The sequence below is a fragment of the Lepeophtheirus salmonis genome, chromosome 1 (assembly GCF_016086655.4).
Source record: "Lepeophtheirus salmonis chromosome 1, UVic_Lsal_1.4, whole genome shotgun sequence".
Lineage (NCBI taxonomy): Eukaryota > Metazoa > Arthropoda > Copepoda > Siphonostomatoida > Caligidae > Lepeophtheirus > Lepeophtheirus salmonis.
Window position 1 is genome coordinate 16,693,780 of NC_052131.2, and position 26,210 is coordinate 16,719,989.

General features: G+C 32.3%; 2 protein-coding genes across 5 annotated transcripts in view; both read right to left on the bottom strand.

Moving 5' to 3' along the window:
• Positions 1 to 292: 292 nt before the first annotated feature.
• Positions 293 to 7,203, bottom strand: LOC121119088 (uncharacterized). Of its 3 annotated transcripts, XM_071888539.1 has the most exons (5): positions 3,985 to 7,203; positions 3,404 to 3,924; positions 2,097 to 2,785; positions 1,628 to 2,044; positions 293 to 1,137 (listed from the first exon to the last, which is right to left on the bottom strand). In XM_071888539.1, exons 4-5 carry the CDS (start codon positions 2,010 to 2,012, stop codon positions 512 to 514), a joined length of 1,011 nt encoding a protein of 336 aa, XP_071744640.1. In that variant the 5' UTR covers positions 2,013 to 2,044; positions 2,097 to 2,785; positions 3,404 to 3,924; positions 3,985 to 7,203; the 3' UTR covers positions 293 to 511. The 3 variants fall into 3 exon arrangements, with proteins under 3 accessions (XP_071744640.1, XP_071744638.1, XP_040569643.1); XM_071888537.1 differs by having other exon boundaries at positions 1,628 to 2,785; XM_040713709.2 differs by lacking the exons at positions 3,404 to 3,924; positions 3,985 to 7,203 and having other exon boundaries at positions 1,628 to 3,355.
• An 11,243-nt stretch (positions 7,204 to 18,446) lies between these two features.
• LOC121119098 (mite allergen Der p 3) overlaps positions 18,447 to 26,210 on the bottom strand; it is a 51,605-nt gene continuing 43,841 nt past the window's right edge. Inside the window, exons 1-6 of one of the 2 annotated variants that reach the window (XM_040713719.2) lie at positions 21,287 to 21,599; positions 19,607 to 19,813; positions 19,297 to 19,540; positions 18,977 to 19,245; positions 18,754 to 18,908; positions 18,447 to 18,700 (exon numbers count right to left, since the gene is read on the bottom strand). In XM_040713719.2, coding sequence (XP_040569653.1) covers positions 18,521 to 18,700; positions 18,754 to 18,908; positions 18,977 to 19,245; positions 19,297 to 19,540; positions 19,607 to 19,813; positions 21,287 to 21,413 — 1,182 coding nt within the window. In that variant the 5' untranslated portion in view covers positions 21,414 to 21,599 and the 3' untranslated portion in view covers positions 18,447 to 18,520. Of the gene's footprint in view, positions 18,701 to 18,753; positions 18,909 to 18,976; positions 19,246 to 19,296; positions 19,541 to 19,606; positions 19,814 to 21,286; positions 21,600 to 26,210 lie in introns of those variants that run through there. The other variant, XM_040713725.2, reaches the window with a different exon arrangement.

Consider the following 26,210-nt stretch of genomic DNA (forward strand, 5'->3'; position numbering starts at 1 on the left):
TATTAAATAAATGTGATTTTTCTCTCTACCCTTTATCTCATGGCGGAATGTGAGAGAAAATCAGAATACATGCTGATCCAAAAGACTTTTAAAAGTGAGATTATTCTCACTTTTAAAAAGATGTATTTATACATATACTATAAATCAGACATTTATGAGATGATAAAGAATATGACTCTTAATGAAATTAAGAGTTGGTTCTCAAATCCCCCGCCATGAAGGTACTCTTTTTATGAATCAAATAGCAACCATATGGGATACTTACTCCCTAACTATCTCTTACAATCTGTGGTTTTTTTTAAACATCTACTTTATTATTTGAATTTTCATTAATTTACAAATCTATATATTATGTATTTGATCATCATCATTATCTGGAATTAAGACTCCTCTTGGCACACCTACGTTGCCGTTCACAAAATTAGTAGGGGGGCAAAAGATGAAGAGAAATAGACAAAAAGTATGTACTATGTAAAAAGAGATGAAGAGGTTTCGTGAAGGAAGGGGTGGTTTATTTAACGTTTGTGAAAGAGGATGGAATCGATGGATCCAGCTTGAGTGACGATCCACTTGGAGGAAACCCCAGGGGTAGAGTTCCCGACTCACCAAGTCGAGATGTTGGACCCGTGTAATTTTGATTTCTCATTGCAAATTGTCGACTAACATGAACAGGTATGGGAACAACTATTTTGGACGGAGAGCACTTCCCTCCGTTGCTCTCACTTCCTCCGGGGGTTGCTGTTGATGACGACGTTGGAGAAGAAATCCCGTTGCTTCCAGCCCCAGAGTGCACCCCCGCTTTGACCCTTTTCCATTTCGCTCTTCGGTTTTGAAACCAAATTTTAACTTGTACTTCCGAGAGGCGTAGATTATGCGCTATGCTAGAGCGCTCTGAAAGGCTTAGATACTTTTTGGAGTGAAATTCCTTTTCGAGCTCAAGGAGCTGTTCAGAGGTAAATGCCGTGCGTCGGCGTCTAGACTTGGAATTCACGGATGGATTCCCTCCTCCATCTCCGTTTCTTCCTTGGCGACTCTGGACGATATCAAAAGGATGCTCTTTTAGACTATTGTCTAGATCTGAGCTGGAACCTTCCTCTTCATCCTCGTCACTTGAGATGAGTGCCTCGGATCGGGAATCTAATTTTGAGAAGAAAAATATCTAAGTATACAGTCATAATCATAGGTTATCATTATTTGTATTGAAAGTCGTTAAAAAAACGGAAATGGATAAACTATTCCATAGTGACAGACAATTGAGGACCATGCATTTATAATAATAATGATCCCACTAAAAGGATTAAAAGTATACAGGTTTCATAATTTGATATCCCTACTATGGAATACATCAATGCATGTCGTACTATGTACAACAATCAAGCTTTTATTATTTTTCAAAATGTACAAAGCCTTCTTGATTCCCCCTACAAATGGATTCAACTTTTGATTTATATGAAATATTATATCGGAAGGGGTAAATATTCAAAGTGACGATTTTTTTTATATAATAAATAAACGCAATCCTCTCCTACATAATTGACTACTTATTAAATTACCACAACTATCAAAATTAAATACATCTTAAAGCATTTTTAACGTGTTTATTGTATCAGATTTTCAAAGTACTTACATGACTCCTTGTCCATCCCTTTCACAGAGGAGGAAGGAGAGGGCGAGTGTGTAAATAATGGAGGATTGGATGGACCTGAAGATGCGGATGCAGCAGCAGCTGCCGCCAACATTTGAGTCCATAGACCTCCACCACCATAAGGAGTTCCTCCACTCCCACTTAATCGACTCAGAAGTGACGTGGAAGGATCCAAGAGTGGAAAGAAGAGATGATCCAGATCCCCTCCGGTTCTTTGTGGTGAGCGGGGTGGACTCCTTGAGAGAAGAGCCTCAATGGAGAATCGAGAAGTGGCTTTGTCCAAATAGTCTTTATAGAGAGACGCCGCTTCAACATGGTGAGAATGATGTGGACTATTACTACTGAGTTTATGATGGTTGGGATTCATCCCAGTGAGGTTAGCACTTTGTCACTCAACTACTACTAATAATAACAAAAATAGACAGGAATGGAGGCTATTATTTTCACTCACATATTCTTTATTTGAAAGAGGAGAGAGAATAGCCGTGGGAGGAGGGAAAGGAGAGCGTTAACTTTTTTTTCTTTCATATCCAGGACGTGAAAGCTTCCCCCTCATTTCCATTCCTCCCATTGATTGGTCGAGGAGGAGGCTTACAGCCTCCTCCCACAAAGTATTTATATAGTTTACTTTGTCGTAAAATAGCGATGTAATTTTTTTTATACGAACAAAATCTCTGCCCACAGCAGCCACTGGCAGAGAATGTCCCTCTATCTCCTAAAAATCCAAGGCATACCTCAATTGCATATATATAAATATATCTTTCCAGAGACTGCTTTCTTCCCAGCTCATTAGAATCCTTCTCTTGCCATTCAACTCAGGTTAGTTCTATGATCTCACAAACAACAACCCGTGCGCCTAAGAATATCAATCTCCTAAAAAAATGACGAGGATTCAACCCTCCATCATAATTTGATATCTTTTATATGGACATGAGAGAAGAATCGAAAAACGCCCCAAAAACCTTTTAAGGGCTTCATCAATCATTCATAATTGATACATACTATAAACCAGAATGATAATTCAAAGTCCTGTTTACTCCTATACAGACATAGAGATGTATACATATTTGTACAAACGAATTCACTTCTTGTGAAACAGCAATTTTCTGAAGCGTGTGAGCATTTTTACATCATCAATGCCTTTGGTTGGATAAAAAAAAGTTGTATAATGGAGAAGGAGAAAAAAAGATTGTTTAGAATCATTCCTTTTTTAACAAAATATATGTATCATTTGAACAAAAGGTTGTCATATTGAGATACTATGTAATACTTGACAAAGATATGAAAACTAGTGTTGAGTCGGACCTAATTTATTTGGTCCAGTTCAGTCTAGTCCTAGGACAGCTCCTATTGGTCTTGGGACCGTTCTTTTAGTCTGTCAGTCCTTAAAACGGTCCGTATTAGAACTGATTAAAATAAGAATAAATAAATTTAATTGACGTCATCAAGAACAAAACTCAATAAGTTTTTAGGGCTGAACTGGACCAGACCGAGACTAAATCTGGAAGGGACGTCAGTCTTCAGTCCTAAATAAGGTTTTACACAACAGTAAACATATTAAATATGTGTGGTTTCATACTAGAAATCCAAGAATAGTCTGAGATTGCTATAATTCTAAACTAATTTGAACTTCTATTGATATCAATCTTGTAGTAAAATTCAGTCTACAAAAAAATGACTTTTTTAGAGAATAAATTTATATAAAAAAAATAAAGTAAAAAATAGATAACTTTATTAGAAAAGGAAATTTCAGTGTACCATTTAAATTTCGATCCACGCTTTGAATTCTGGTCCATGATTTAAATATTTCTAGGTAATTTTGCCGAGAACATTTTGCAGCCGGTAATTTTTCCACCTACATTTCTGCAGGTGTTAATTTTGTCTTAAAGATATTTTACTGCATGACATATTTGCCGCCCTTTTTATGTTTTTGTATTATTGGTTCGAACTTTACTCAAAATATAGAAATAGACTCATCATCTCAGTATAAACAGTACACAGTTTCTTCATTAAATATTGTTTATTACTTATTTCATCACTATTTTCCTTTTCTCCTAGATATATTATTAATCTGATCGAAATACAACAGTAAAGTTAGAATGAAAAAAGTGACTAATATGTCATGCAGCAAAATCTCCCCTAGGCAAACTCACCAGCGGCGAAAATTTTCACTGTAAAATTATCGGTCATGGATTAAAATATGTACCCATTGTTTCAAACCGTGGTTTGGATTGAAATATCCGTACAGTTCGTTCTAGGAAGAATCACTTAAGACCAAACTGAAAAAAAGAAAAAAAATAGATCTTGGTTGATTCTCAACATTAATACAATATACTTACATTTTGATAAAGACACACTTGGAGGTTAGGGCTGTGACTAGGATTTTTCTGTGGGAGAGAAGAAAAAAACCTTATAAAATTTTACAATTTTTTATACAATTTAATGAAAAAAAAAAAAAAAATTAAATACTGTTTTATAAAAGTCAAATTTTTTTATGACCCTTTCTTAAAAATAAAATGGTTTTTATTTTCTTGACTGCATTAATTTCTGCTGTCTCACCATTTTTGAACAATGTATTTCTAATTTTGACAGCAATAAATATTTATTCAGTTATTGAATATTACCAATTTTGACGAGATAATGCCATTCTTGTACAAAACTGCTTTCAAAAACCAGTTTTAGCTGGCCTCCCTCATCCACGTCCATCCTTCTTCAGTAATCAAAGATTCCCTGTTAAAAGGCTTAGCCTCATCCCAAAAATATTTATTTGATATATGAGTCAAATGACTAGAAAATGGAGTACCACTTTTGATAAATTATCCTTTCTCGTTGTCTCTCACAATCGTTGTTTAGATTAATATTGAAGCTCAACCCTACGGATCATTCAATAGGTTTAAACATTTAAACAAAAACACGGTGATAGAATTTGTATAATGAAATATAACATTTAGTTTATCTCATTTTGAACCTCTCTTAATTTTTGAACAAATTAATTAGTTTAAGAAATAAGAATTAGGAATAGCTAATGCATAACTGCTCACTGGTTCTATTTATAGCAAAATGTGAGAGGAGTAAAGGAGAGGACATTATCCTTCATCCCCTCCCAGGTTTGGATCCCACTGAAATTTATATCTTAGCAAGTGTAATATCCAAATTATTATCAGAGACTCATTATGCCCATCGGGCTTCATTATGCATGATATAACCGCAAGGATGTCAGACCCTTAATAAATTAACTCTTACAACGTTTTATAAATGACATTTTTGAAAAGGAAATTACAAATTATTTATAGCTTCACCAGAGGTAGGTATGCCAAAAAAAAAAAAATTGAGAATTTTAAATATCTTAATAATGCAGAGTTTTCGCACAAGATTAGATAGAATCTCCAATTGGACCAAGTCAGAGTGTGGTTTGTACGTTTGGCTCTCCTGATGTAGATCCTAATATAGTTAGTTTGGGATAGTGGTTCCATACTGTGGAATTGTTGGTGGGGTTGTTATCATTATTGATACCAAACTTCCAATGGAAATCCTAACTAATATATATATAGTGTGTTTACCCACACAAAAATGTTTATAAAAAATATCAACATTTTTCTGGGATATTTTACTAAGCTAATAGTAGAAAATGAGATCATTAACAAGAAATATGTTTTATTTAAAAATACAACTATTTGTACTTGTAGGTTGCCTGTTTTTTTTTCATATTTACCGTTGGCATACAACGTTAAGTTAGATCAATAATAGAATTCTACCCAATTGACTCTTGACCAGTCCTAATATATTAACAAGGCTTGTTCTCCTTTCTAAATTTACTATCATGAACTTTCTCCTCCAAATCGTTGCATGTCAAGGTCAACCAATCTCAAGATATCCCACAAATCATAAGAAAACAATATGAGATAGGTCATGGGTCATGTGATTAGTACCCTATTTTCAATCAAGCTATTCATGGATAAATGCCCTATCTAGCTATTCTTCCAATGTACAAATATTTGTGTGTGTATTGCAATTATGGTCTTCTGCTTAAAATAATAATGTAAAATAACTGTTAAAATATATAAATGCATCTCCCCTTGAAAATTTACATTCTTTACATATCAAAAAGGCAAAAAAAAAAATATTTTTTTTTAATGTCAGATATAGCAATTTTCTAATTTAGGTTGGTAGTAGAGTGTTACAGGGGTATCGAAGAATTAAAAAAAGACAATACAAAAGGTATTGGAACTGATCCTTTCAGTGTGATAACAAACCTTTGAAAAAGTCACTTACCGCGTATAGCATGCATTTTTTAGCAAAGATAAATAAGTGTGTGCTATACCCAGTAGGAAGTTCTATTAAGAACGGAACCTCTAATCAATATTTTTTCAGTAGTAGTCTTTTTCGTGACTATTAAATGCGATTCATCCATATTCACTCAAACCAAGTCTTTCAATAACAAAACAGTGATTATGCCGCTATTACGTCATATTTGTCCTTACATGAAGTAAAAAAACAACAACTTGTGAAAGGCACTATAAGGCTAAGTATTGCCCCCTACCGACATTTTTAGTAGATTTTTTTACCAAATAAGTATCGAAATATCGATACTATTTACGTACCAGAGCCGGGGAAAAATATTTGCATCAGGAGAACACTCATTTAAATGTCATTAAGACCAATTTGATGGCTACTTAAGCTTTATTCAAGATTCATTTTACACAATCCCTTATGAGGAACTAAATAAATATATGACATTATAATTTTGAAATGTGGTATGAGTGTGTATTATAGTGTGACCATATTTTGATTTCCAAAAAAAAGAAGACACCTTAGACCTTCTTAGATGATTGGATTGTTAATCTATTGTCAAATCTAAAAATTGAGCTTCCCTTAAATATTCATTCATTTTAATTCTTGTTTATTTAGAATCGTGTTTTTTTAAATAAAAAGGAAAAATAATTATTCTTAATTTGACTTTTATTTATCGTGGAGACACAAAAAGGCTCCAAGATATGATGATAAGAAGATGAAATATCCGAGTAAATCAGCATGGTTGATCACCCTAATTTTTTAACGTACATATCTATTGCAAAAAGGTCATTGTATGTAGTGTCCTTTTTATTGCATTTCCTTCTCTCTTTACTTTGATATGAGACTTATAAGTATAAGACAACTCAAAACGTCTTCTTTCCCCGTGTGAAAATAGAAAATTATTTTTCACCCCAGTTAAGAAGAATTGACGCTCTTTATTGACGCTTCGTCGCTTTTCAAATATATGATTATTCTCCATAGAAGGGAATGCGCTGCGGAGGCTTGACGGAAGAAGAAGAAAAAAAGAAGAAGAAGTCGTGTAGAAGAATCAATTTGTTTCAATAATATCTCACATAATAATAATAATATTGACAGGCTCTATATTTCATTTTACTACGTACTATCATCAACATCCTCGTCAGTAGTCATCTTGATCCTCTCTTCAATGTGCAAAGAGGAGATGATGGCGAACAACACTCACGCAGCACTTTCCCTCTTTACATAGAAAACAAGATGGAAGAGGAAAACAACTAAGAAGAGAAGAGAAGAAAAGAGGAAAGTCAGTTTATGAAAGATGCTCCTCTTTTTTTCCTCTCTCTTTCTTTGACCATTAATCTCTCATTTCATTATTACTTAATGTCAGAAAAATATACTTCTATGTGTGTGGGAGGATGGGTGGTCAAATCTTCATCATCATTATCATGATGATGATCCCTTTCTCATTTAACATCATCCCTTTTAAACTCCACCACCATTAAAACCATTCGCCTTAATCCTCTGCGTTTAATGAGGGATGGGGTTTCTCATGGAGGGGTGTGGAGGGATATGAATGATATGAGAAGCATTGATTGTTGTTATTTAAAATAAGTCCTCTTTTTAAATAATTTTCTGGAACTTTATATAAATCCTATAAATGTACGGATATGTGACAAGGCGTTTAAAATTAAGTCTAAAAGAATGAATCATTATTTATTACTAACTAAAAGAAGGTTCCTGCATTGTAGGGATGTATTTAAAGAAATTCACCGAAGGCTTCATTTTGTATAATATTTTACGTCGTCTAACCTGGAGAGTTGATACAAAGATTTTCCTTACTACCACTCCTGGAACAAGTTACAAACGGGAGAAAAATAAGGGTTTTCTTGGTCAACTTCGACCACTTAAGTGATTGTCCGTGGCTCTTATTTATAGACATGGAGTTTTACGGGTAATTGTAATATTTACAATAGTAAATGGGTATTGGAAGGAATTATTATTTTCCTTGGGAGATCCTGTTAAAATGTTGGCTCAATGCTACTAATAATTAAACCACTCAACTCTACAGGAATAAGCTGAATTCAGCCATGAATTTATTTAAAACTAGCAGTAGCATCCAGCATTGCCTGGAGTAATTAGGTGTCGGCTAAAAGACCAATTTTGCTCTAATATTAAGGAAAATAACTCCCAAAAAAACCCGGGGTGTTATTCCCCCTTTTTAATGAGCGTAACACCACGTAACTACTCGATACTTATATCAATTCATGCGTTTTCTCACCTCAAGAATAAATGAATAATAATAAGAGTTTGAAAGAAAAAAAACCCCAAATAATAATATCATTGGAGGACTGATGAATACTTTAGTCTTTAGAGCACTCACTAAAAATAATTCATTTTTACATAGAAACAAAAGCAGTGTTACAAACTTGATGCTACATGCACACGCCTCCAATATTGAATCAATATCACTACATTGTTATTTCTGAGATCAAAATATGTTGATGATATACATCACTATTTTTCACATATTTATATATACAAATAAACTTTGCTTTATTAATAACGAGATAATCAAAATAAATTGTTTTTTTATATGTCCTAATAATCTCCTTACTTTTTTTTTTTTTTTTGCCAATAATAGGCATGGAGTTTTGTGAATGTAACTGCTGGAAAACTAAGTGGATACGTGTGTCAGAAAAAAATGATTTTATGGAATCTGTTTACATTTACTGTTCAATTTCCCCTTCAGTCTAGGTTAGTTTTTTATACAGTTTTTCATTTAAAGACCACTTTATTAATATAATTCACCATCAACACGCAAATAGATACAAATGGTGTCTCAAACAGTCCAGGCCAGTATTGTAACTACGGAGGAACACTAGGGTGCCGTGCTTCCCCCTTCATTGAAAAATAAATAAATAAATATATTTTTTTTAAATACTAAGACTGCAGAATTGTGATCAAACTTCAGATACATTTATTTGTAAATGTGCCCCTCTCAGATTTGTAAGTACAGAGGGCCCAGGGGTTTATTAATAGAGGAAAATGTCAATTAAATAATAATTAAGCATGGGTATTTTTTTACTTATGTATATTAGTTTCTAAACAAAGTGACAGAGAGTCTTGCAGCAAAATAATACAACTCCCTGACTTATAATATTATTTAATATGAAATATAGGTATTTTACTCTTATAGAAAGCGCTCTGGAAACTTTTCTCATCAGTTTGCTCATGCCCTATGAAATAGTTTAAGAAAAAATAAATAAAAATGTCTTAAAAAGTTAGTGATAATGTTATTTTAACTCCCCAAAGTGGTGATGTTCATATACACAACCATCAGCTTATGGTAACTGGAGAACAGAAGAAATATTATTATATTCACAATATTATTGAAGCTGAGGATACATTCTGTTATCCCTTTGAGTTTCTGAACTCGCTCAGCCCAACTGGTACTGCATATTTAAGGTTGGAGTACTAGTCATACTTGTAAAAAATGTAAAACTTCCACGCCATTGTAATGAAACAAGGCTTTATGCCTCACAACTTTTCAATATTAATAAAAAGGGAAGCCGTTTTCAACCTTTTCACAGATTTTAGAATCTCAAGTGTCATCTATTTTTTTAATTAATAAATTTAAGGACTTTTTTATTATAAAAAACAATTATTCATTCCTGTATATATGTACTAGATATTATACAAAATTATTTATGAATGTCGTTTTTTAACAAAGTCTAAATTCCCGATTCCCTCATTTAAAAGCCCTGTTGTAAAGCCTTTTTTCTCAATCATCCTTTATAATTATTATCTATTCATATAAGTCAAATGATACGTTTTTGGGGGGTTCTTTACTGCCTCTTCTATGCAAAATCTCTCAAAAAAGTATCTCACTCAAACATGTCGAAAAATCAAAATATGATAATAAGATATTACATTTTTACTGTTTTTGAAGAAGCAAAATAGTAGGAAGGGGTGTTCCCAATATATAAAAAATAGCAATCATTCAATTTATATCGCTCTTTCTCTGGCAAATGCTCAACACACCTTTCAAATCATTCATGAGGAAAGGCTGTGTGCTTTTTCATCATTTGCAAAGAAATTAGTTTTTTTTTTTGATGATTTATGTACTTTTTCTCAGAAAAGGCAGCTGCTTCAATGCTCAAACAAATTTATAGGTATATTTTTTAAACAAAATAATTCAGTAGTACGTTATAACACTTCAATTTGCACCTACTGAGTATTTTGTCGCCCAAAAAATCATTTGGGCTCTGTCATCAGAGACAATGGGTTGTTAAAACCCCGTATATAGGTGGACTTTTAAAATTAAAAATAAGAAATCTGTGCTCAATTCGAGCATAGGGGAAGGAAAGACGGCAAAAAAACTTGCGTACATATCTTGTAAATGCCCCCTAAAGTTGTTCATAAGGATATTCATAAATGGTTCTCAAATGGAGGGACGTGAACTTGAGAGGGATTTCAAGCACCTCTAGCCTAACCTATGCAGACGGTCCTGATCAGTATTTTGATTGTTGATCAGTTAATTTCGAATATACACTTGTTAAGCTTTAAATAATTATCAACATTTAGTGATTTTTTTTTTTTTTTTAAATCCATATGTTGGAAGAATCGGCTGATTAGGATTTGTGTGCATGAACTTGTGTGAATTGCTCACATGAGTTTATTCGGAAAAATTGATCACTATACTCTGTTTTGGATTCTAGTTAGACAGCACAACAGGTTCTGATGATTCTTTGATTATATTATTCGAAGGAAAATTGACCTGCAAAAACCCTTCTTCATTAGGCTCCCTTTTGGTAGGTAAAACTACCTATGTATAGATATGAAGGGGAAACCGATTATGACAAATTGCAATATCCTGATCCTCCATTTATGGAAAATGTTGGATGATCATTGGTGGTAATGATGAGACGCATCCATCCAACAAGACTCCAACAGATCTTGCCAACTTCAAATTCACTTCAACTTTTAATGTCAAAGTCTTTTTGTATTTTTAAACTACCAATACTGATCAAACACAAAAATAAACCGGAATAAAATCTGGATTTGTCGATATAATATACAAAAATTAATGAATAAATTATGATAAATATAAAACAACACTAATTGTTTTAAATCATTTTAATAAAACTGAATTTTTCTTTAAATACAAATTACTACTAATTACCAACGTATTTTGGCACCCCTATTTTCTTTATAAATGAAAGCGTCTCATACATTAAAGTGAAGGATGTGAGGTATACAGAATATCTAGGATCATTCAACCGAATAAAAGGAAGGGCAAAAAAATAAAACTCTATATCACACTATTTATTTTTTTCAAATCGATGACATAAATAGAAAATTCTTGTTCGTATACCTACCTATACCAACGCAATATATAATTATGTTTGTCTCATAAAAATAAATGTTTATATTGACATTTGAGATCCATTATTATAAGGTCTTGTATGTATGTATTGTATGTGAAGGACCGCTCTTTATATTATATTTATTTATTTATAGTGGTGGTGGTTTCATCACGAGGGAAATGACAAATGATTTGTTGTATGATTATTGTTATTATTACTGTCGTTTTATATTTACGACAAAGTCGAAATACGAAGACAGGTGAGTGGCAAAAAAACCCTTTCCTTTTTTTTCAATAAATTATAAAATAAAAATAAAAACGAAATTCTGAATAGGAAGTGCCTCACGTCAAACATTGACATGTCCATAGAAAGAACGTCTATATACAGCATTATATATTAATACATACTAGGTATATTTGTATTGATGGCTGGCTAAGAATATTGGTCAAAGGGTATTCAAATTCTAGAGAGTGATGAATTTAAACTACTTAAGCCTCATTACAGTGTTTCTAAGCAAATTGTACAGCGCCATTTAGAGCATTTAGTTCTTGAATATTAGAACTGATTAAAAGGAAGATGAAATAGAGTTGTGTGACGTCATCAAAGACCGAAGTGAGTAAGTTGTAAAACTGAATGGGACTCTAGTCTTCCCTTATAAATAAGGACCGACAAAACACAAGCCATTAGTACATGCAATCAATGTTGTGCAATTAAAAAGAAATTGTTTCGAATTTCATTAGCTTCCATACGCTGCATTATTGGCTGTGATACGTCAACAAACAACAGAATGCAGATCTTCTCTGCGTCCATCACACGATAAAGGAGGTCGTAGAGATTGTGAATTGCTCTGTTGAGCTTGTTTGTATGTTCAAAACGCTCTTTAACAGCGGTGAGAGCCTCTCCAGGAATACGGGAAGTTGAGGACACAATATGATAGTCATTGAAGACTTCTTGACCAGTGTGACTCAGGGTGGGGCTCAAGTTGTTATAGACAGTCAGGATGGAGATGACCATTGTCTCTGAATCCTTCTGGGCACTCACCCCAGCGCAGAGGAGATTGCCTCTTTTGTTGCTGTTTAATTGTTGCTTCAGCTGCTGTTTAGCTGTATAATGACACCTCATAATTAAAATAACGGGGTTAAAATTGTAATTAAATGATATTGCAAAGTTTTGGATCTCAACTCTGTAGTGGTCAGTTTGACTGAAAATGCCATTTCTGATCTTATTAGCAATTAGCTTTTTGAGATTGTCTCCCTCCTAATTTAGGACCTAGTATCAAAATTCAGTCCGGTTTCATATTCTCTTCTCATAAGGATAAGAAAAGTAGATGTCTGATGACGTCTTGAATATTGTTTTTTTTTTTTCATGTTCATCAAACTAAAACAATATCCTTATTTAACGCTACTAGGTATTGTTTTTGTCAAGAATTACTTGGAGATCTACATTGTATATTGAGAAAGAAAAATCGAGGATGAAGTTAGAAATCAAACCTGTTGTTAGATATATGTATGTACAAATCTCTATTTTGATCAAAAATAAGATACATTAAGAAGTTTCTTAACAATGATGATGTGTAAGACTTGTTTCACTCCTGTCAATATGTAGTAAGTTGCTTTTATTTTGACACATTCATCTGTTTCTTTTATTGATCGTAAATATGTATTTAAATACCTTGGATTTCATTTTGTTTAAAAAAATAAATATATATTTCTCTTATGGTTTGTTTAGATTAAATTAATTGAATATAAAATATTACACCTATTTGGAAATGGTCTCATGACCTACTTAATACATTGATTTCTTTGCTCTAATACATTCTTGTATATATTTAACAACAAATACGATTTTTTAAATGGATTTTCTGTGGTGGTTCTCCCATATGCATTGATATTGCTATAATGTTTGATATGATAATTAAAATAAGGGGTAATATTTTTTCATATATTACATAGGTCAGGAGTGTATAAGTACTATTTAAATATTTAACTAAATAATTTTAAAATAAAAATGAAACTGGCTTTGAAAAATTTATAGTTTTATTAGTAGTAAAAGTGCATTAAAATAGGTTGAAGAAAAAGTAATTTCGTATTTTTTGCTTCATTTCAATTCTTTATAAGAAAATATTAGTAAAAAACTCAGAGAACTATTTTTCACATGCCTTTTTTAAGTGCAAATTTGTACCCCCAAGTGCGTAGGCCATAGACGAGAACAGGTAGTAGTCATTTGTGCCAGGTCAGGACTGTAGGGTAGATCCATAAAAACTTCTCGTCAGAGCTCCCGGAGCGTCATCAACGATATACTGTTGTCTTCATGATGTCGTGTTGTCTCCTATTCACCAATGCTAACCACTTCTGCTCGATCACCAGCTACAAGCGTTCGAGTTGTTGATAGTAGAGAGTAAAATTGAGAAAGGAAGAAAAATCGCTCGAACCACTTTTGTGCAGCACGAACCAAAGTGTATGGCCCCGTCTACATTGCAAATTTTCTTAGTAGCTTTTGACGCGTTTTACCCTTTCAAGTAGTAAACAAGTAAAATATGGCGAATTTCCTCTGTTGAGACTTCCATACTCGACGCACGATAATTCACGAATGAACCAACCAAGCGCAATACTGTCCAATAAGTGTGTGTAGTATACACTCATACCTTTACAATGTTATATCGTATGATCCGATGTAAACAATTATAAACAAGATATACTTAGTTATTTTTTTTTTTTTTGAATTCCTACCGTATCCTTTACATCCTCTGGTTTCTTGTGTTGCAAGAGGATCATTGGGTGTGTTGCTCAACTGCACCCCCACACAAAAAGTTCATTATGTTGTGAACTTTTTAAAATGTAAATATACATTAATTGGTTGTAATTTTATAAGGCCCTCAGATCTCTAGGTTTTTTTTTGCATTTTCTTTGTTCTATATATTTTTTGTGTTTCAAAATATCATTCGAAAAAATTTGTATTTTCGATTTTTTGTTCTTCAAAGTTTTGTCTTTCGACGTTATGTCCGTGCCCCGTTGGAAGCACATACGTAAATTTCGGATGATTTGTGTTCCAATAGAGGTTCTATATTATGAATACCGAATATTCGTTGCTACCTTTCAGAGTTAGAGGGCATACCTTTTAAGATACCTAATAATTATAACTTTAGTTGAGCACCTTCACTTGATTTATTATACTTATATTGGTCCCTAATATGGCATTTCAAATGCAATCTGTCAATTTCTAATTATCTTATTGTGACAATCAATTTTGGCTACTTTAAGTGCAATTTGTAGTGCACTCAAACGGTTAATAAGAATAGTTTGTTTATCGAAATTCACGATAATTCCTCAAATAATCGACATGAAATTCGACTCAATTTTGATAAAAATCAGTCTAGCTTCCTTTTGTATTGACAAGCCACATGTGTACAAATTTGGAGACTTATATATCAATCAAATGAGTGGTTTACAAACCACAATCCATAATGGAATGGTCAATAAGACTATTTTTCAGAGGAATTTAAAAAAAAAAGAAGAAGATTATTAACAAGAATAACAGTTATTTAATATTTTAACCCCCCTTAATACTGACACATATATTCTATTGAAAAAAAAATCAAAATATGATCACCCTATAATTATAAGCCGCCAATTAACAAATAAACACACCCCAAAGATGTATGAATAACCATAATTCGAATACGCATTTTAACTCCGAGTATTTATGTAGTTGAACATATTTGTTCATACTATCAAAATTATATATGAGCCAGTGATTAAACTCACTCAAGATATGATATGATTCAAAATAAGTATTTATGGGTGTAATTCAATCATATTATTAGCAATTATGATGCCTGGCTTCATTCTTTGATATCAAATAATGTACATAATTTTTGGGTACAAATACCTTTAAAAAAAGTTGCTATAAATGAAAGGATTTCGGTCATATTGCGAGTGTAAACAACCAAGTTGTATAAAAAAAATAATATTTAGGAAAATAGTGAAAAGATCAAAATGGTACTGACGAATAGGAAGACTTAAATCATTTCTTTCTATCAAACATATTTTGCTTTATTATTAATTCATCAGATTTCAATATGTATTAGAAATATGTTCCCCCAAAATGGTGTCGCTTTTCATCATGATGCAATTTGCTCTCTAGAGCATTTTTACTGGGCATTAGAGCAGTGGTTCGCAACCTTTGGGTCACGAATCCCAAAACTAAGGTCGCCTGACAATTTATGTGGGGTCACCTAAGGCCCTCTAAAAAGTTGTTATATGATACCAAAGTCCTTGTTGTTTATTCTCCAATAAACATTAACATTCTCTAATTATAATAATCAACTAACCAAAACAAAAAATTGTAAAATTTCAGATTGCATATGATAATGAATCGAGGGACGAGTAATAGAAAAATAAAATGTACTGAGGGATTTTTTAAGTATGGGTTTACTTTTATAGTTGAAGAAGGAATTGAAAAGTCACAATGTGACAATTGCATTAAAATTATATCTGTCGAATCGATGAAGTCCAACAACATGAAACGCCATTTTGACGCTAAACTTCCTAATCTTGTAGGCAAGGATGTCCAGTATTTAATTACAAGCTGATGGTGTAAAAAAACAAAAAAAAAACATGCTTGATTTAGGCTGCAATTACCAACAGCAAAATATTACAGTCATTGCAACTTTATATTTGAATAGATTGTCTTGATTGATACCTCCTCTGAAGAAAACGTTCTAAATGTGCTGTTCTGTAAGGATAAGGGGATGAACAAAGGGGTCGTTCCTACATTCATACTCTATGGAACAGACTTCGTTCCAATGTCTCATTTATATAGATAAAAAAAAACACCACATACTACTAGTGGGAGGAACAAAAATAAATCAACTCTCATAAATATGTACAAAGTAGAATTGACCACCGCATCAAGAGAGGGTTGAAGAGGAAAAGGGTAGTGTCACTTGGCCAAGAAATATATATAATATGTCCTACTCTTCAAAGAGGATTCACGTCCAAAATCAATAATTCAATAGGCCATGTTATGTATGGATGTATGTTATATGTAGTAACATTAGGTTGCCCATATTTGCTATCCAAAAAAGATAGTGTCGATGTTAGGGTAGGAGATATTATTATGAGATGAATATATCTAACCCGTTATAGAGCGTATTCACAGACGTCATAAATTGCATCAAAACTGACAGAGTTGCAATTTTGGAGACTGAAAGTTGATATTTTTATTAAATAAAATGGGCAAATTTCCAATGAATCTTGTTGAAATACCATTAAATGGCTTTATGAATAAAAAAAAAGACTTTACACCTGTATTGAATACTACTTGATGTCAATGACAAACACTGATACTTGAATTAAAGCGAATAAATACGTGCTGAAAATCCCTGATTAGACCCATGATTAGATTTGTATAATTTGTACAAAAAAAAAGTAGGATAGTAATGGAAAAATATCTTATTTGTTTCCATTTTAATTCTTACTTTGTATCTACAAAACGGAAATAAGATTTTACAATAATTTAATAATATATTTTTAATACATATTAAGTTCATATAAATAATAAAACAAGGGAACTGAACGATAAAATCTTTACAGACAGTAAGGTTTAAGTCCTTCTATTTGTTGGTCCCACTTTTAAAATCCAGTAGTTCATTATTTTTCTTAATATTAATTAAAAAGGGGTTGGATTGTTATAAAACTTGGTTGTTTAGGCCCGTGAAAACGCTCTATTGACCAGTCATTACAAATTACATCATGATATTTTTGGAGACTTATCGGATTTGTATATGCACCACCTTTGCCTATTGATAGGCTTGGGATTTGAGAATATTTGTAGAGCTGAACAGGGAATAAATAGCAAGAAAATCACATTTTCAGCATATAAGTGGTTCCTTAAACTTGGTAGCATCATTTGAGGTTACCCCGTTTCATTCAAAGAGTCCTGAAAATATATTGTAAACTCCCTCATGGAGCATTGTATTAATGCAGGGCAAATATAATCTAATTGACCAAAAAAATATCATTTAAACCTTAAATATGCCAAAAAAATAGTTTCTGAGTTACAACTTCATAATTTGACCAATAATGGGCTGATTCTTGTTCATTTTCAATCTACATACAACTAATTATACCGGTCGCATCATAAATTTATATCTAAAAAATCACCAAAGGCTCCGGACATAGTGCAAAAAGATGTCATGTCCAGTTAAAAGAGAACAGTTGATCACCCTAAGTTACATACCAGATAAAAGAAATCCCTTTAAAAAGGTATATTATGCACAAATTTCCTTACAACAATATCACACTACTTTTTAAAGCCTTAATGACGTCTACTCAATGAATTAAACCCTTAATCACAGTGACGAATCCCCCTAAAACAAGCTCAAGAAAAAGGCGGACCTCCAACTGTCAGTCCTGACGTCTAATTTAACAGTTCTTTCTTTTGTGGTATTGCATCAGCTGGTCTTAGGAAGGATAGAGAAGGGAAGCTGGAGGGGGAACAGTCTTCCATACATCATAAATTCGTGTTTAAATACATAAAAAAAGAAATAAAAATTCAAATCTTTCTTTAAAGATTTGTATTCGATATTTGATTTATATAATATTATAAGATATTATTATTTTTATTGAAATTTTATACGGTTTTCTTTTATGAGAGGAAATCTCTTTATTTTTCCGCCTATCAAACAAATAAAATGGAGAAGAAAATTTCCTCTCCTTTATTTGATTATCCTTCCTTTTTTTCTCCCTCTTTATCCATGTGCTTCATGCGAACACCTCGATCAAAAATAAATATATTATCGCCATTATGATTTTTTTTTGACTGAAACAAAGCGCCATCTACTAATCTATAGTAGTAGTATTAATTTTTGTTTGTAGGCGTTTTGAAAAAAGAGGAGTAATAGGATGGTCATAATATTTCACTCGTTCATTTCCTTTACAGAATTCAATGAGGCGATTCTTTCTTAAAAACAAAGAGTTAGTTCTTGTTTATTACTCATCGATTCATGGAACCATAAATTTCCGTATTTCTCAAAGAAAATAATATTAACTTTTTTTTCTCTCTCTCTTTCTCCTAGAATAGAAATGAAGAGGTTGCGTTCACTTTCACACCTATAAAGTTTCGTAATTTCCTATTATGAGAGACTACACAAATACTTTTGCCACTTCATTTTCATAATTTAATATAATAATAGAACTGATATTTCGTCCAAACTCAAAAATGTAAAACATATTGGAAATCATCGAATCTTTCCGAAATTCTTAATAGTCTCTAATACCCATTCCACATAAATAGGAACTCGGGTGTATACACCCGGCTGATACTTTTCTCCACAGCCTCGTCCCCAACTTGTGATTCCTGCTAGGACCCATTGACCTCTTTTTTTGGATTTGAACACTAAGGGGCCCCCAGAGTCACCCTAGAAGATAAAAGTTCGTATAATAATTGTACATATTACACCTTTGAGTTTACCTCACAAGCGTCCTTCCCTCCCTCCTCCTCTCCAGCACATATAAATACATCAGTGACTAATTCATCTAGATCTGCTTTTGTAAAAAGATCCGTACATCTCTTATGGCCGAAAATAGGAATATCCACTTCGTGTAGGATCCTTGGCCTTGGTCCCTCTGTAATGTAAATATTGAAGTCGTTTATATTTCTATGTCATTTCCGATAATATGCATAGACTGTTAACCTTCATAAATCTCTCCCCATCCAGTTACATAGCCTGTTTTTCCGACAACGTCCTCGCCTTGTTCTGGTAAACAAATTGACCGAATATGTGGTAAGAAGGGAACTGGCTTTTTGAAATGCATTAGAGCTATATCATTTTCAAAATTTCTTGGATTATATTTGGGGTGCTCAATGATCTTTGACGGACGGCGATCCATATGTGGCAATGGTTCATCCTCTTCGACTCTATTGTAATCTCCCATTCTTAGAAGGATTTCCTCCATTTCATAACTACAAGCATTTAGAGTTAAATAGTTCAGAACCCACGCTGTCGTTACTTACTAATGGACACAATGGGCTGCTGTGATAGCCCAGGATTCGGAAATGAGAACTGCTCCACAACGATGATTACTGGATTCATCAGAAGCAATGATGCGAAGAGATATTTGCCATGGCCATGCTCCAAATAGTGCGGGTTCTCCTCCGATGAGGCGAGATTGTGGTCTCGAGTTGAACAAACGACGTGATGTGAGATCTTCTTCTGGAGTTGTAAAGTCATTAAAACGCATACCACAAGTCGCAGTGGCTAAATGAGGATATAAGTTAGACAACTATAATATTTAAAATCTAAATCAACTGGATTTCACATTACGTAGTAGAGATGAGTCCTCCTCATTTAAAATAGCCTCAACTTCATTTTCTTCTATAAGATTTTGCTGATTGAATTTTAATTTGCAGCAGCTACCAAAGAGAAAATTTTCTCGACAGACCCCCAGATGAGTTCCTCCTGAATGAAGACAAGAGAGTGAGAATACGCATCTTCCTTTGGAATCACCAACGGAGCAGCTTTTATAGAGATCTAGAAAATAAAACAAAAAATCAAACTACTCTATCTAAAATAAAATTACAACATAGGTAGATTTTGAGTATTTTTTCAACTATGGTAAAGTGGGCGACGACCCAACATTCTAAAGAGCATTTATATTATTATTATTATTAGAGGAGCCCTAAGGTCTTAGGATTGTGTTAATGATCATAATTATGGAAGGTATGTGTTTGAGTGGGAGTCGTTTTAGATCCCTCTACCGATAAATACAGCTAGGGACACTGCATACTAGCATGAATCCTCTTTATCCGTCTAGGTACTATTTACAAGGTAATACCATCTTGAAAATCTCACGAGTACAGCATTACTATTATTTTTTTAGGTATGAAAAGTCGATTTTGGATTACAAAGCATTCTTTGTGATTGTCCATCAGAGTGGGTGGTTGTTTTTTCTTTTTGGTCGTTGATCAATATTCTAAACTGCATCCATTAATTTTTTTTTTTTTACAAGGATGACTTCGAACGCATTTCTCTCCTAAATCAATCAGTCATACAAATGGACATTTATATTCTTCTCCATGACTCACTACCCACTCTTAAAAAGTATGATATCAACATTTTTTAAGATATTTATTATATTTTACAATAAATCTGAGTGTTTTGTAGATAGAGAGCTAGACGGTGCATCGTAATGTCATCTTGACTTACTTATTCACGTGTAAAGAAAATGCACAAAGTCATATTAACTCCACTCATCTGTGGAGATTGTTAATTTTGTATACAAATTTGAATTTCTGACGTTACTTCACATAACCATTTAATCAATTAATCCAACAGTAAGAATATAGATACATTGCTTAATTAATTAATTCCCGTGATAAGCATAATTTTAAGGTGTATGCATACCTATATTGATTTCTTATCAATCAATCCTATAGTAGCAAATGGAAGGAATATACATAAATAATTATAGAATTACAATAACGAAAATAGAAGTTTGTCAACAAGTTTTATTATATAAATATTTTGGCATCGTACTCTACTAACATCATCATTCGATATGAATCACCTTGTCGAGGGCCTTTCGTAATAACAATAAAGTATTCATCAGATATTATTTATAATAATAAGTATTATCATTTTTTGGTGGGGCATTTTTCTTTATCATCTCCATATCAATTGTATAGGTATCTCTTTTAAAGAGATGAAAACTGTTTAAGTTTCCTTTTATGGGTAATATATGGCTCTGTAGATACACAAATTTATACATAAATATGACTTTTAGGTAATGTATATTATTAATCTATAGGTTTGTTTTTTAGAAACTCCATAATTATAATTAATTATAGGAGGTAGACAATGGAATTCATAAATAGAATTGTCTTACCTTGGGATTCAAAAAATTTAACCCTTCGTATTTTATTAGAGTCAAACAAAAGAATAAAAACAAAACCTTATTGTATCCTCCAAATCCTATAAGATGCTCCAAAGCATAAACAAACAAACCTATTTGTGTTCCTACGAGATTGAGTGGGGATAAATAGTCCTTCCGTCGTCGATAGCGTCCGGTTATTCCCTGATTGGAGATCTGTATAAGCAGCAACGTACTCAAAAGTAAAGTTCTTTTATCCATAACTATAGTTCACTTTGAAAATATGTCAAAGGGATCCGATGCCACATTGTTTTTGAGTCCTCACAAACACATATTATATATTTCTCGATTTAATCTGAAGTATCTGATGTATGTATGTTTAGGTAACTAGTAAATGAACTCTATGAATCCTTCTTGAGATCAACACAAAATGGGACACTTAAACTGAACGGGGGACCGTTAATTCGCTTATCTTTATATGTACATTCTATATTATAATTTAAGGCGCGCTTTTATTCAAATTTTTTAAACCAAAAAGGTGCAGGTCCGTAATAACGAAAAATAAAAAAGATCTTTTTTAATATAATAATTTTCTTTAAAAGCATACTATTCAGTATCAAGTAAAATAATTATATAATATGTAATTTGTAGTCCATGGGCTCCAAGATCCATCAAATGATAGCAATTCTTCATGATAAAATAATTATTCTGCGTACAAAAAGTATGGCACCCTTTAGGAGATGGGATTTCATTGCGTGTACATCATGTATTAGTTTGGTGGTGCACTACTGATTATATCAATTAACTAAGAGTTCTGTCTAATCGAATCATGGTATCAACCTTTGTTTGCTGTTCAATACCCATGTTATAGTTGTATAATATATGAGCACATAGAACAATGAACCGACATACAAAGTGGTTTCGTTTGTTAATAAACAAGGGGACTTATATTTAAAGAAATGGTATAGAAAGAAACGATATCATCTTTTGAGGATTTTCAAATAGTTATTTCTAATCTAATTATATGTTTGTAACTTTTTTCTATTTTTTAAAGGAACAATTATTACATTTATTCATTAATAAAGGGAAAATTATCAAGTCAATGATGATTATACACTGGAGACGATCGTCTGAAACAAAGTCATAACACATTTAATAAAAATACATCCGTTAATGAAAGGCACATACACAAAAAAATACGCATTATATTATTAGAGGTTTCCACTTAAAAGTAGTAATTTTGATTCTTTTAAAAAGATAAGGGGACTGAGGTTTAGAGATACTTAACTGATTATTATAATTGGTTTCCTAAAAAAAAATATCAATTCAATGCTATCGGCTACGTCATTTTTTCTTTGTCACGAAATATCTATTTGAACCATTTATAAAACTTAAATAAAAGTTTCTTTAAAATGAAAAAAACAATAAATAGTGGATTTGAAATTCCAAATGGAAGTGTGATGTAATAAAATATAGTCAAAAGAGATGGTATGTTAACAGGACCGTTGCAACGGGGAGAGAGGCGGGGGGAGGGGGGGGGGAGTATGACTCGTGATGAAAATTGACATGTTCAAAAAAGCGAAAATCAACATGGTAACCCTAACAATTTGAAGAATGTTTTGGAGGAGAGCAGCTTGGACATTTCATTATCATGAGCTGCAACCAGCTATGAAAAACGAGGAGAGAGAAAAGGAAATAAACAAGGACATTGGCAAGAAGTACTCTGATGTCGATACCCAATTCTACTTTGAGTCCAACAAAGACTAACAATTATAACTAGATAAAACAAATCCTATGGTTACTCTCCATGTTATATAAACATGCACAAATCTTACATCAGGTATTTAATATAATTAAATGTAGTAGGAAAAGAAGTTCATTACTCAGGAGTTAAATAATAACAACAGCTTAGGAATAGAAAATTCCTTCTTCATATTACCAACCAAGTTTACACCGTCGTAGTTGACAAAAATAACAAATTGTAGTAGTACTAAATAGGTACTTTAATAACATAGAGGGCGCTTCAAATATTTTTATGACTGATCCTGACTGTATTTTACATTTAATTATAGTTTTATTTATAAAACTCTTCAGTTTTTATAGAAATACAGAATAATTCTATACAGGATCTGGAGGGATTAATATATAATAACTATATTTTTTATTGTTGTGGTCAACTAACTTTTGGCTTCAAAAAATGTATCTTGCTTTTGCTCAACACTCCATGTATTGAATCTGTATGCACTCCTCATGGAGTATCAAAGTCGGAAATATAGAACTTTACAATGGATTTTTGATTATTTTGGTTGTGTCGTTAAATAAAAATGATATGAAAAGGCTTTTTGAAAAAATAAAATCTTTTTCTTACAGAAAATGACTTTTTAAATAGATATAAATATTACTTTCTAAAAAAACCCGTCATTAAACTAATATCAACACAGTTTAGCAAACTTTTGATGCACTCCCATCAAGGAAGCAGTATCCCATTGTAGACCCAGATGCAATAAAGATCATGAAGGGAGATAAACGTACTCCTATCACAGTTAACTTAAACCCCCAAGAAGGACAATATGTGACCATTAAGACAAGTTGATGATCTCGTTTCAACAAGGAACTTCCATTGAACACAAGATCCTCTAAATAGATACAGCATGAAATCTAGACTTCCCCTCTCAAAAAAGACATCACCGGCTTCAATATCTTTAAAAGCACTCTAGGAGCGGATGACAGGCACGACTAGCTTTTTATACCCTCTAAACATACATTTTTCGTGATTTCAACTGTTCATTATCATTTTAAGTTATTAATGAATATATACATTGAATTGATAATCTTACCAATGACTGATTTTGAAATTACAAAAATTCTAAACGAAGGCCCTTGATTGATATAAATATATATAAAAATCGAAATCATATCCCTAAAAAATATTTTTTAGTTCATAATACGTAATCACCTGTTCAATGTTAGTTTATCAAGATTAATTAGCAACAATTTTCAGTTTGTACTAAAATTTAATCAATAGAATAAACAAATTTAAAAATGACTACATTCGTAATTTTTGATGTTTTACATTTATTCAAACAAATTCGGGCAATGACGTCACACAAAAGTGAAAGAGAGGGATTTACTTAATGTACCTAATACATCGTCTGTATTTGCCCTACGATTTTCCTGTTCCTTAATCTTGTTCTAATAGTCTTGCAACTGTCATGAATCATACATGAGTCAACTTATGAAAATTAATGAGATTAGCTGACAGGAAAATACACTTCATCTTTGTTTATTTCAAAATAGGAGCCTTGAGGCCAAAGCACAGCTAGCACAGGATGGATCCAAAAAGGCTATTAAAAACAAAACATCACCATCTCACAAATGGCTTTTGATTGAAAGTAATGTATCAAAAAGGACCTTTATTATTATTGGAAAAAATTGAAAAGACCCACTATTTTTTTAAAGGTCCCCTCATATCAGAGTAAAGATAGGACTGATCCATATTTTCTTCTATCTGGGTCGGTTCAAATCTATAGACATAAATATTCCAGTAAATCATGGCTACCAAAACGTTTGGATCCAGATACAGAACCAAAATTATATGGATGCTTGTCTCAAATTTTATAAGAATTTTACACAAAGTTCGGACCATAATAAAATCAAATCCAGATTAAAGTTACATTTTAACTTATGCCGAGACAATGAATAATTCAATGTTTTTACTATTAGAACATAATTATTGGTAAATATTAGAATGAATGTTATAACAACATTGAACAGTAGACTTGCCATATCTTTTATTGTATCTCACAACCTTTCACCCAAAAAGAAACAGAAAAAAGTTCCAAAATCAGTTGTAACCAATCCTTCCAACTATGGAATTGTTCTTCAATAATAGTTGATAATTATTCACTACTTAATAACAACGAATTTGCACAACCGTCTCGAATAACTACGGGATGCAACTGTTAATGTAGATGTGGCTACAAACACTAATCAGTTTAAATAAAAATTCTAATTTCGATATAGAAAACATCCTTATTTTTTATTTAACAGGATTAGGTAATAAGCAATACTATACGCTTTTTAAGATGTGAAAAATATTTTTTATGATGTATAAAAGTTATAGTATGCGAAGCAGGTTCGGGTCTCGGATCTTTCCCGTTAATACATTTATGTCGTACACAGTTACACCAGATCTGGATACAAGACCCGTGCTATCTTTATATTAGAGTCCGAAAATGTCAATCTTAGGTCATGTATGTAACTTTGCAACGTAAACACCCATCCACTGCACTCTGAAACATGATGAGTCAAATGATTACCTATCTCCATATTTTTCAGCCTACATATGTACACATTAAATGCATTTTTTCGTATTGACTTATACATCTTTTCTACGTAGATATGTAGATGTTATAACCCTTCACTATGAGAAAGGCAGTCATAACAATGCATTTAAGCGATTGACTTAAAACATCAACATAACTCTGGGAGCAATAAAATACTTTAAACATAAATGTGTATTGATTAAATCATTTATTCATATGAATATTTTTTGGCAGTTTCATTGGTTATTCTATTAATCAGCATCGTAGTCGCATTTGCATTTAAATGAAATAAAAAATAGGGAAGATGTAGATATAATAATCAACTGTCAGTCAGTCAGTCAGTTGGAGGAAGAAACATTATTATTACCGGAATAATTACATTGGTGCCATGAATGGTTTTTGAAGGAAGACAAAAGAAGGATATAAATTGGAAGGTTAATTGTATTTGAAAGAAGTGTTTGTAAGATGATTGATGCTTCATTTTCTGTAGGGTTTTTTTTTTTCCATAAGAAGAGTTTATACTAGGAGACAATCTGGTATGTTGTAACTCCATGTATAAGGAACTTAAAAAAATGTAAAAAATCCGCTAGAATGATTTTTTCTTAAAGTTGAGTCTGGATATACAGAGTAGGGACCTAGACTTGCAAAATCATGATTAAATTTCCAAAAAAGTGATTTTCTATGGAATCAAGAAAAGAAAACTCAAAAACAATTTGTTATATATTTAAATACT